Genomic DNA, 11,260 nt, shown 5'->3' with positions numbered 1-11,260 from the left:
GGTATTTCCTCATTCATCTCTGATGTCATGAGACAACATTTAGCAACAGTGCTGCAGGACCTGCCCTGTCCCACCTGTTTGCATGGTCGCTAAGCCAGACCTGGCACAGCAGGGACGCTGCCATGATTGACAGGAACTGCAGCCCTCTGCCATCCACCCTGCTGAAAAATGAACCTCACCCTGCAGATTCAGATCTTCTAGACACTGCTGTGTGAGCTGGGCTGGTGGAGAGGAGCAAACCCTCGGGCCAAGGCTTGGCCTCACAAATTCCCTCCACCAGCCAAGGAGTGAATTACTGCTCAAGGAGAACTGATAAGCAGCACCAATTGGTAGCCTCAGTGAGAACCATCAGTTCATTCTGAGGAAGGAAAATAGGCTGGCATGAATCACCAGCTGGTTTATAGCAACAGCATAGGTTACTTGCTTATTTTTTCTTTCTCTCCTCTTTCTTTCTTAGTTTTTGGTCTATTTTAGAAACACTGTTCAGCAGAAGCTGACTTGCCAATATGCATCAAGCTTTTCTGTTCTCAGGCTCGCACATAAACACCATTTATCTATCATTTGGGTTCTGTATGGATGGCAATCGGGTTATTGCCTTAAAGTTACACCAGGTGAACAAAGACCATAGGTCAGCAAGCAAAAATCAGCAGTAACAATTGTGCTGAGCAGTTCACGAGCTGAAGTTCATGTTTACCTTTGTGGAAAAAGGGTTGGACCCTGGATGTTGCAATAAGGGAGCAGCCTTTCTATTCAGAGGACACATGGACAAATAGATGGACACTCATTTCACACAGAAAAATGGAGACACAAATCCCCCCTGCATTGCTTTAGTCATTTAAAAAAAAAACCTCTTATGATTCATGCTGTAAAAGCGCTGTAAAACAGAGTGGTGTAACAAAATTTGAAGCTAATCCCAAAATATGCAGGCTAGTGTGGCCTGTGGGTGTTAGGACAGCCCTGTTCTTACTGCCAAAGACACAGCAGTTATCAATACCCTCTGGCACAGATTGGAGGGGCAGGTCTGTCCCAAGGAAGCTCAAGAGAAAAAATTAAAGGCATGAACTCAATGAGCGAAATCCTTTTGTGGCTATTCCTACCCCAACTTGTGCAGCCTCATCTCCACACTGCCTTTCCTGAGCACTTCCATACAATCTGGGCTACAACCGTGTCCTTCTAGCAGAGTGCTGAGGTCACGGGCAGAACAACACGGGGAAGTTTACACTACGGCTTCCCCTTGCTGCTTGGGCCACTGCTGAGAAACTCCTTTGTACAATTAGTTATGTGTGTAGGTAAACACATGACACGGGTCACATTACTTTTATTTACAGTCCAGTTAGAAAAGAGCATAAAAAAAATCCACCTGTGCTTTATCTACTACATTTAAAAGAAATACAGTGTGATTTGCTAAGATGTGCAAACCCTTTCATTCAAAAAAGGCAAAGAAAGCAAATGAACAGCATTTTTTTCCAGGTCCTTGATTACAAAAACACTATTAAAACTAGAAAGATCTCTAATACAGAGAAAGTGCTAGCAGGGAAACCATTTACTGCTACCACAAAAAGACTGATAGGAAAAAGAACCCCAAAACTCACAGAATTTTTAAGGCCCATAAACCCCCTTGTTCTGTGTCATCAACACAAGATTTACATCCCTGGAGGTGTGACACAGAAGCTGCTCCACCTGCACCACGGAGCTGAGCCATCTGATGTTGACATTCTCTAGCTACAACTTCCACATACAGAAATGAAGATGGAGCTGGCAGGTTATTTGGCCCCATTCTTATACAAAACGGTTGTACATTCTTATACCAAACACTGTATGTAGGGTTTTTTCGGATGCAGCTGGTAATCTATTTTTTTTCCTGGTGAACACCACAGAGCTGGGTGGTGTTATGCCCCAGCTTCCAGAATCAGATATTTCAGATAGAAGCTCTCTTCGTAGTAAAAAAATATATGCAGATTTCACAGCAGCAGAAGAAAAGTGTAAAATATTAATCACAGTGAACCTTTAATGCACCAAAATCAGAAGACGAACACACCTCATTTTCTTTCTGGATTGTTACATCAGCCTTAAGATTTAAAGGTTCATTATGTCCAGTGTTTGAAATGAACAACTGTGATGCAGCAAAGCTCTCTGTGTCTCAGACCATAGTCCATTTATATCCAAGTACATTTTAAAGTATAGTCATAATCTGAATCCTTTCAGGGGGGAAAAAAAAAAAAAAAAAAAAAAAAAGACCTCAGAAAACCAAAGACTACCTTTTCCTGATTCCTTGTTATCTGTTTCTTCCACTGCTTTGACAATTCCTCTCACTAGCCAGACTCAGATCTCCACCTCGCCAGCTGCCCCCCATCCTCTATTTCCCTTCATTTCTCTCTCCCTCATCTACTTCCTTTTCCATCCGTCCTTGGCTCCCTTCCACACATAGCACAAAGCTCTAGAAAACCAACTCATGTCCGAGAACAAACTTCAGCTCAATTAATTGCAGATTATTTCCTCATCCTTGCATTTCTTTGACCCGATCTGATTTTATGAAGCACTGGAAGTTTTTGCAGAGAAAAGCACTCAGTCCTGGGGAAGGGGCTGGCGGAGGGGCTCGGGGCTGACACTGGTTGTCCAAGAGGTTTCTCAGATGCCGGTCTCAGCTTTAATCCTAGGAGGGCAGCAATGGCCTGACGTCCTCCCCGGTGGGGCGCGTGGGGCTGCGCTAGCGGATGAAGGATGCCACCTGAGCTGCCACTCCAAAGGGAGAGGAATAAGCCGTCGCTAATCCTTGCAGGCCGACCACCAAGTAGCGGCATCCCTTCTGCAGAGCTTTGCCGACGTTCTGTGGAGAGAGACAGGAGAAGGGTGAGGGAACAGGAGAGGTGATAGAAAACACCTTCACATAAAATCGTTCTGACAGCCCATGTCACCGACCCAGAAAATGAACTTCTCCCACAGCTAAGGAGGGCTTGAGCACGGAACAACATTTTACCAACTGTTTTTATATAGAAATACACACCCACAGAGTATAGTTAAACCGAACGGATGCAGCCTCCACAGGAAGCCAGGCTTTTACATGGGCTTCTACTCAAGAACAAAATGAGTTTAAATTTACACCTAGTTTGTAGAGGTACGTGTTTCCCACAATATGTCAGTAACTCTTAAAAGTACACAAGCTGTTAAAACTGTGCTGAACGAGAAGGCAGTAGATCACTGAGGATATTTTTATGGACAACATTTCATTGCTTTTTGTCAAAACAAGATTTTTTTTTGGTCAAAATAAGAATGTTTTGACCCATTTTCACGTCTGTACACATTTAAGAACTCACCTATGTACTGCCTTAAGAGATAACCTGCTACAGATTATTTAAACTAAAATCCTTAATCTAATTTTAATTTCACTCTTGATCGTTTTGCTGATGTGGCTGGTCACAACTGGGGAATTAATACAACGTGGTCAGTTTGGGAGGAATATCAGACGTAACTGTTAGTAATACTTCATGGTTGTGTGGGACTAGATCAAAATCATCTCTTGTAATATGGAAAACACTGACACAGGATATACTTTTAAATCGGTGAAGTCCAGTCAATATCTATTATTTTCCTAGGATTTCTTAAAGCTGGATTACAGTGGTACTGGCACATGAAAACCTTCAGCTGTCACAATGCCACTACACAGCTGAATTTTGCTGTATTTACTCCTATGGAAACTTACTTGAAGGGAGTCAAGATGTCAAAATAAGAAGGCAGCTTGAGCCTGAGGGTAGAGCCTGAGGATGGAGGAGATGCAGGGCCTTCCCTTCCCACATCTGCCCCTATCCTGCTATATGACACTGGTGGCTTCTCTCCTCCTTCATGCACTGTGTGCAACTTACCTACCTGGACCTCACCAACGCTTTCACAAACGGTTCTTTACTGCCAAAGCCGAACTGGCAAGCCTTCCCGGGGCGGGGGGGCGGGGGCGTCCGGCCAATACGAAAGGAAACACACAGTGTTCAAGAACGGGCCTGGGCTCTGAACACCGTTACAAGCGCCCGTATACCAACAGCACGTACAGCAACAGCGCCAAGAGCAAAATTATGAACTGCTGCGACATAACCACGCTCACAAAACCACTCTGTATAAATCAAGCCTACAGACTTGAGGCTGCTTCGTACCACGTGTGTCTACCGTGACTTGGAAATCAGAGTGTTGGAAACTCGTGGTATCAAGTCCATCATGAAAGAATGAAGTATTCTGTTCATCTCTTTATGAAACAGCAGTATTTGTGAGGCAACTCACGACTACGCTGTCATCTGTAAACTCTGAATTTCAAAAGTAAGTAACTTTGCCAGGCTAACTGGCATTTTCTGCATGTCAGGCATAGCAAGCATATCTTTACCAAAATCATCATTTTTTAAAGAATGCAGTAGAAAGTCACATCTCATCCTGACATCCGTAATCTCTCGGGTAAGAAAAGATTCCAAACACCGGACAGGTTTTTCCTGCTAACACAGAAACTATTTTTTGCTACAAATACCCGAGACATACCTGAACTGTATTTAGGTGATAAGAACAAGAGAAAAATAATCGAATTCTTTCAAATAGCACTGTTGTAATCAAAGGCACCCGCCCTCCAGGGGAAAAAATATAAACCACCAGACTGCAGGACTCATGACTTTCCACACAGGAAACCAAGAGAACAATTTTGATCCAAAATAGCTGTTACACAATGAAAACATGTTGCATTTTTTTAAACTCATAGCAGTGATTTTTCAGGGGACATCTAGAATGTAAACCGGCAAATAAGCATACCGGAGGGATGTTATTACCCTTTCTTTTGGTCGCTTAAGTAGAAGAAGGAAAAAAAAAAAAAGGCTAATTAACTGGAAGTTTTAAGGAATGGTGTCAAAACAATGACGCCGAGGGAAATGCAGAACAAAGAAAGGCAAAGTACCCGTCACATGGATCAGCTTAATGTCATTTTCACTCCAAAAGGGCACATTTTCTGCTCTTTGATCCAGGCGAGGGTCGGTGTCGTGCCTCCCCCAGCAGGACCGGCTCCTCCCCGGCAAGAGCAAGCCAGCGGGCTGACCCCCGCCTCGGAGCCCAGCCCTGCCGCCTACACCGCCTGGAGGACAAGGGGGCCTTCCGAGAGCCCCTCGGGAAAGTGGGTGCCGGGACCCCACCGCCCGCAGAGCCCCGCGGGGGCTGCCCCGGGGGGCGGCGGCCGCTCCGAGAGCGCTGTGCCCTCACCTTGCCGTACTTCTTCAGCCGCTTCCCGTAGGGCCGCTTCCCGGCGGGCCGCGGCGGGCGCAGCGGCTCGTAGGAGTCGGGCAGGAGGGCGAAGCGCACCTTCCTGGAGGCAGCGCCCTCCTCCTCCAGCGCCACCGGCCGCGGGGCTCCCGCGCTGCCCCCAGCCTCCGCCGCCGCCTCCTCCTCCTCCTCCGCCGCCCCGCCGGGCAGGATGGAGACCTGGTCGTCGCCGGGCCCGCGGCGGGAGTACCTGCCCCTCGCCTTAGCGCCCAGCCGCCCGCCCACCGTCATGGTGCCGCCGGGCGCCGACCCGTCTGCGCGGACCTCCGGGCGCTTCCTCCTCCTCTGCCGCCGCCGCCGCGCCACAGGTGTGGCCGGAGGCGGCCGCTGCCCCCTCCCCGGGGCGGGACGGCTGCGGGAAGAGGCGCCCCGGCCCCCGTCGCCGTGGGGGTCGTGCCTTGTGAACACCGGCCCGGAGCAGGCGGGCGAGGGCTGGCGGAGCCGAGGCGTCTGGCCAGGGTCCCGCCGCGGCGCTGGAGCGGAGAAACCGTGTCTTGCCTCGTTGGGGAAGCTGGCGGGGGGGCTTGCTTTGGGAAGCCCGGGACTCGCCCCCCGTCGGCTCGGGAGAGGGGAAGCCCACCCTGTCGCTAGTGGCGGGGCAGGGGGAGGTAGCCCTTGCGCTGCGCCCGGGATGCTTCGGCATCCGCGCCGCGACCGCGGGAAACGCTGAACTAGCGCCTTCCCCGGCATCGCAGGCACCGCTCCACGCCAGCAGCGGGGTTGGGAGATCACAGTCTTTTCCCTTCCGAAAAAAAAGAGCCAAACTCCCTGGTAATCCCTCCGTTAGGGGTGTTCCTGCTAGACCCTCGGGTGAACAGCACCTCCAGCGTACAGGGCGCCGTCCCGCCACCCCTGGGCAAGGGGAAAGTGCCGAAGCCTGCCTTTAAGGGCAAAGCTGCTCGGTGGGTTTTGCCCAGACGCGGGGGGAGGCTGGCAGCGGCGCGCCCCTGCAGCTGGGGGGGGCTGCAGCTTAACAACTGAACCCCCTCAGCGCTGTTCACCTTGCCATAGCAGATCGAGAGAAGCAAAATTGTATAGGGAGGATCTGTATCATTTACTAAACCAGTTGGTATATTTATCAACATTTGATACATACCGAAATACTTCGGACAAGCAGATGCAAGAAGGGGACAGACTAAACCTTTACCGTCGAGTTTTCTTACCGAGGAACAAAGCCTCGAACCTCTGTCTCCCCGGGATGTGCCCCCAACATTCAGCAACTAAATCCTGCACCTGGCGTAGTTATTTGCCCCAAGGATGGTGATTCAGCACCATCACAGCTCCAGCCAGAAAAGCTGTGTGACGGGCAGCATGGCCAGTCCTCTGAAGGGCAGGAGATGCGAACAAAGCCTCAGATCTGTCGCTACCAGAGAAGTGCTCTGTCCCTTCCCATTTTATATTAAAGGCATCATCACTCCCCTTACCGTTGTCAGGTTTTTAATTTAAATCTCCAGAAGGCTGACATGGAGACCTAAATCCAGGACAGCTCCTGCCTGCTCGGGGCTCTGGCTGTGGCAGCGCTGGCTGGGCCTGCTTCTGAGCCACCCAGTTGTCTCCCCCACCTCCTGGAGCGAGATGCTGTACTTGCCTACGCCCTGGATGTGCAGGTACGCCCTGAACACCGCAGGCCCAGTGAAACAGAGCAGCACCGTAGGCCTTGTCCCCAGTCCCTGTTTTAACAATAATCACATGGTGGGGAGCTCGAAGCAGCAAGGTATAGGAGTTAAATTTTACATGCTCTGATACAGTGCTGTAGATTTTAATGTGCTGCTTGCTTAGTTTGAGGGGTGAACCAATTGCTTGATGCTGATTAAGTAGGAGCATCAAGCAATAAAATATCCATAATCTGTAAGAGACTGTCGAATAGGATAGTTCATCTTAACCTCAAGCTACCTTGAAAAATTTTAAAGAAAAAAATAATTCATTAAATATTTTTCTGAGGCTTTGAAAAGTGTTTACATCTAGGTTTTCTATTTATAGACCCATTACTGAATGTATACTTTGCCCCTAAACGAGAAGTGCAAAGATAGCAAAAGATAACGTGTCTTCTCAAGAGGGGCAGGCATTTCCCCCCAGACTGCGTTTGTACCTCACAAGTTTGTTTCATGTTCCAGAGTTCAACTCTCAAAACCTCAGGGAATACATTTCTCGGTTGGGATTTACTGTCTCTGTTCGCGTGGCGGCAGGGGAACCACAACACGTTCTGAGATTAAGGCGTCCAAGGTACCTCTTAGGCCTATGACAGTGGATATCAAAAGTCTCATGTCTAACAGCTCATGGAATTTTAGCATCATCGTAACTATATGGCATTAATGATGCCACTTGGTTCTCAACCATTATTTTTCATCCACAGGAGGAGTGGTGAACATTTATAGTCCTTTCATTGACCTATATACATTTTAACGTTTTAAACCAGACTGTGTGAAAAGGGATCTACTTAGTTTGGAAGTGTCTGTATGCCTGAAATAAACAAATAAAGCAAAAACCCCACCTCAACCCCAAACAGCAAAACCATGCTGATGTGTCACTGCTCACCCCGCCCCCCCCTCCCGAATCACTGCCAAGAAACTGCAACCGAACACGTAAGCCCTCTGAAGATCCAAGACGTCCCTATCCCTTCCTGGAGCTGCAGAACGTGACATGGCATTTCACAGTCTCTGTTTTCTCAAGTCAAAGCTGCGCTGATAAAACACCACACTGATCCCCTCCCACGTGACAGTCAAGCTGCATTTCGCATCCACATGTTCTTATCCTGCTCTTAGCCAAGGAGTAACTGATACATAACAGGTACGTAACCAGGCAGCTCTCGAGGGACCCAAAACCAGGACATCAGGGATGCGTAATGCAACAGCTCGCTCATTTCCACACTAAGCGTGCTCTGCTTGCTGATAAAATCAGCAGTTCTGGAAAAGTCTCCTCCTCAGATCTTGCCATCTTATTCCTGCCAGGAAGAGGAGATTGGGAAAGCCGAACGGTGCGTTTGGGTGCAGCTACACCTTTCACCCTCAGATCGTGCCCTCGCCCAAGCACTTGGTGTGTTTGCCACGGAGAGCGTCAGGTGGTTTGCAGCTCGTCTCTCAACAAGGCGAAAGCAGGGTTTGGGCATCGGGGCAGCCGCACGCTGCCGGCCGTTACCGCAAGTGCCACTTGCAAACTGCCCGTACACGGAAATGTTAAATTGGCACTCTGGGGTGCCGCGTTTCACGTGGGAGAGTTGAACTAGAATTCGTAACCTCTGTGCTCTGGAAATGGTACCTGTGTTTTGTGGAACACTAAGACATCTCTGGTTACGTGAGAACCAGCAGCAATCTAGGGCAAAGCGAGCTGTGTGAAAACAAGGCCTGTGCCGCGGGAAGCTAGCCTAAGTACTTAATCTACCCTCTCACAACATGACCTACATTTTTTCCACTGAACCTTCTGAAAAGGCAAAGGGTTTCGTTTCATGACTAAGTTCATACACGATCTTGGATTAACATCGTGGTCACGTTCCAGTGGTATCGCTTCAAGGATAACTGAACATCCATGGACGGGTAAACTGAGTGGATGCGTAAACCCCTCCTGAGGGTGATTTTTGGTGAATTTCTGGAGAAACTCCTGGACACCCATTTCTAGGAAGTGCTAAAGCACTGATACTTTCTGGACAGCACAGGACCACAGAACGGACGCAACACTAATCCCGAATTCACGCAATGCTGACGATGAAGCCTGTAGACCTTTAGACTACTTTGTGACCTGCAGCAATTACTGCACTTTTATAAAGGGCAAACAACAAGTATTTTAGTATGAGAACTGTTCAAGTAAGTTTTAATAGAGTGCACCAGTGAATCAAGATGACTTGCATCAGATTTTGTTTCAATGAACATCAGATAAAAAAAGAAAAGGGGCTACAGTTCTTTCTTTCCAAACACCACCCTTTTTCTAAGGCAACAATACACGTCCATTTCCGAACATAACTGTTACATAGGAAAGCTACATCACAGTACAGTATGTAAAGTCCATCTCGGTCAAGAAGCCATTAGAGAATGGCACATTTACTACACTTACAGCCTTCTAACTTAGGGTTACAGAGTTTACCACAGCTTTTTTTTTTAGTTTTTATTTTTTAAAGTGACAATTTCTTAATGAACTTTCTATTCTTCACAAGAGTGTGCAGATGGGGCCCATATGTTGATATTACAGTAATTACGACATTAAATAACATTGCACAACCAACCTCTATGGTTAATTCAGTACAAAATAACAAGTATTAAAATGTACCAGTACTAGTGGTTTTACATAGTTTATAATCATTAATTATGAAGGAAAAAAATGTGGGTTTTTTTTTTTTTCTTTTCTGTAGGCAAGTGCCTAATTACAAAGCTGCACATTACAGGCATAATGATGTGGAATAAATACAAGAAATCTGGTAAAATATTAAACACAAACAGTTACATGGGAACAAACTGTACAACCACAAAAGCATAAATCAACAATTTATCATTATAAACAAGGTATGTTTAGCTGTAAAATATTATGTGGAATTGCATGTACTCTTTGGGGGCACATGTTCCAAAAGCCAAGCTAATTCCTGAGGTGGTATTATTAACTTATACAACTGGTCAACACTTCAGATTATCTTGTGCTATTCAACAGTCCCAATATTAGTATATTTCCAGAAAATGGAATTTATAGTATTCTGAAGGCAGCAAACAAGTGATATTTTACACCACGATATTCAAATGAAATAATTATGGTTCTCCATCTCGGTGCTACATTTGGTAACGGGCCACGGGAGTAAGCACTGTAATTTGCAGACAGAACATCACTTACGCCTGGTTTCTGTTCCCCCACAGCTCTGAGCTGGCCCAAGGCAGATCAAAGTTTTTTAAACTGTAAGTGCCAACACTGTAAACATGTTTGTATTTTATTTTTTTTTTCAATTAAACACTGTCCAATAACAGGGGTAAGAGCCAAAGATAAGCAGGAACAGTCTCATGTAGAACAAAAGCCGGTTATTGATCGACTTTTGTTTCAAATCATGAACAATCTTTAAATAACTAAAAATGGTCACGCTACAGTTGTGAAAACTATTTTTGTGCATTTGACTTGGGACACAAGTTTTTTTAAAAAACGCATGACAGAGGTAAGACTTATAAAAACCACCAAAAATGTAAATGATAGGAAGAACTTTTCCAACTCAAAAGCATCAAACATACATTTCTGTGCAGAAATCTAGACAACTATACAAGATCTGAATTTAAGCAGTCATCTTTTTATTATACAACTCTATGAACATAAAATGAACAGAATGCTCTATATACTTACCTGTACATGTGAACATAACTTCTTTAGCTACAGTTATTTAATATAGGTCATACTGGATTTAACTTTACAATTCTGAATAACTATGTATAACCTTATTGCAATAAGGGCAATTTCTACATGGGGAGTTTCACAGGCCAATCACATTAGGCGTAACCAGTACATTCAAAGTGTAGATCATGTATGAATCTTCCCTGATCCCAAAAAATTTAGGTTCTCTTTACAGCTTAAGCTCATTTGCTATCTTGGATGCAATGTTCTTAAATGCAATAGAAGTCCCAGATATTCTCTTAAAACGAACTCCATTGAGCGACAATCGTGGCAGTTTGCAGACCTCCATCTCCCACTGAACAAGGCTATCTTGTCGTGCATCACCGTGAACGCAGAAGAGCAAAAACCTCTCTTTTTGTTCGTAATCACAGTTATTAGCATCTAACACTTTCCGAATCTCTCTCATCATATCGTTCGGGTCCATAGAACTAGTGGTCTTCATACTCCACGTGAACCGCAAGGAGCGTGGTTTCGAATCTTTGCTGTCCTCCTTCTCCCTGTCTTTTGGCTCCCCGGAAGCACTCCTGGAAGAAGTGACGTACAGAACAGTCAAAAATAAAAGCAACACAACCAAGAGACAGAAGAGAAATGCAGCTCTTGAACAGGGGTTTCTAAACTGCGATTGACA

General features: G+C 46.3%; 2 protein-coding genes across 3 annotated transcripts in view; both read right to left on the bottom strand.

The window, feature by feature from the left end:
* Nucleotides 1-2,707: 2,707 nt before the first annotated feature.
* C2H1orf115 (chromosome 2 C1orf115 homolog) lies at nucleotides 2,708-5,641 on the bottom strand. The gene is made up of 3 exons (XM_086461173.1): nucleotides 5,579-5,641; nucleotides 5,221-5,544; nucleotides 2,708-2,827 (listed from the first exon to the last, which is right to left on the bottom strand). The coding sequence occupies exons 2-3, from the start codon at nucleotides 5,509-5,511 to the stop codon at nucleotides 2,708-2,710; spliced, it is 411 nt and encodes a 136-aa protein (XP_086317299.1). The 5' UTR covers nucleotides 5,512-5,544; nucleotides 5,579-5,641.
* Nucleotides 5,642-10,748: 5,107 nt separating this feature from the next.
* The window catches only part of MARK1 (microtubule affinity regulating kinase 1), a 56,353-nt gene continuing 55,841 nt past the window's right edge, over nucleotides 10,749-11,260 (bottom strand). For both annotated transcript variants that reach the window (XM_086460634.1, XM_086460635.1), the window contains exon 18: nucleotides 10,749-11,156. In XM_086460634.1, the coding sequence (XP_086316760.1) occupies nucleotides 10,802-11,156 (355 nt within the window). In that variant the 3' untranslated portion in view covers nucleotides 10,749-10,801. The remainder of the gene's footprint in view (nucleotides 11,157-11,260) is intronic.

This window comes from Leptosomus discolor, chromosome 2 (genome assembly GCF_034619465.1).
Source record: "Leptosomus discolor isolate bLepDis1 chromosome 2, bLepDis1.hap2, whole genome shotgun sequence".
NCBI lineage: Eukaryota > Metazoa > Chordata > Aves > Leptosomiformes > Leptosomidae > Leptosomus > Leptosomus discolor.
Note: the sequence above shows the minus strand (reverse complement) of the source record. Positions and strands in the feature narration are given on the sequence as shown.

Bases quoted from the DNA above. Each gene is read 5' to 3' on its own strand.
- C2H1orf115 (XM_086461173.1), bottom strand. From the start codon at position 5,511: ATGACGGTGGGCGGGCGGCTGGGCGCTAAGGCGAGGGGCAGGTACTCC. The intron at 2,828-5,220 runs GTGAGGGCACAG...CTCTCTCCACAG, and splicing joins GGCTGAAGAAGTACGGCAAG to AACGTCGGCAAAGCTCTGCA.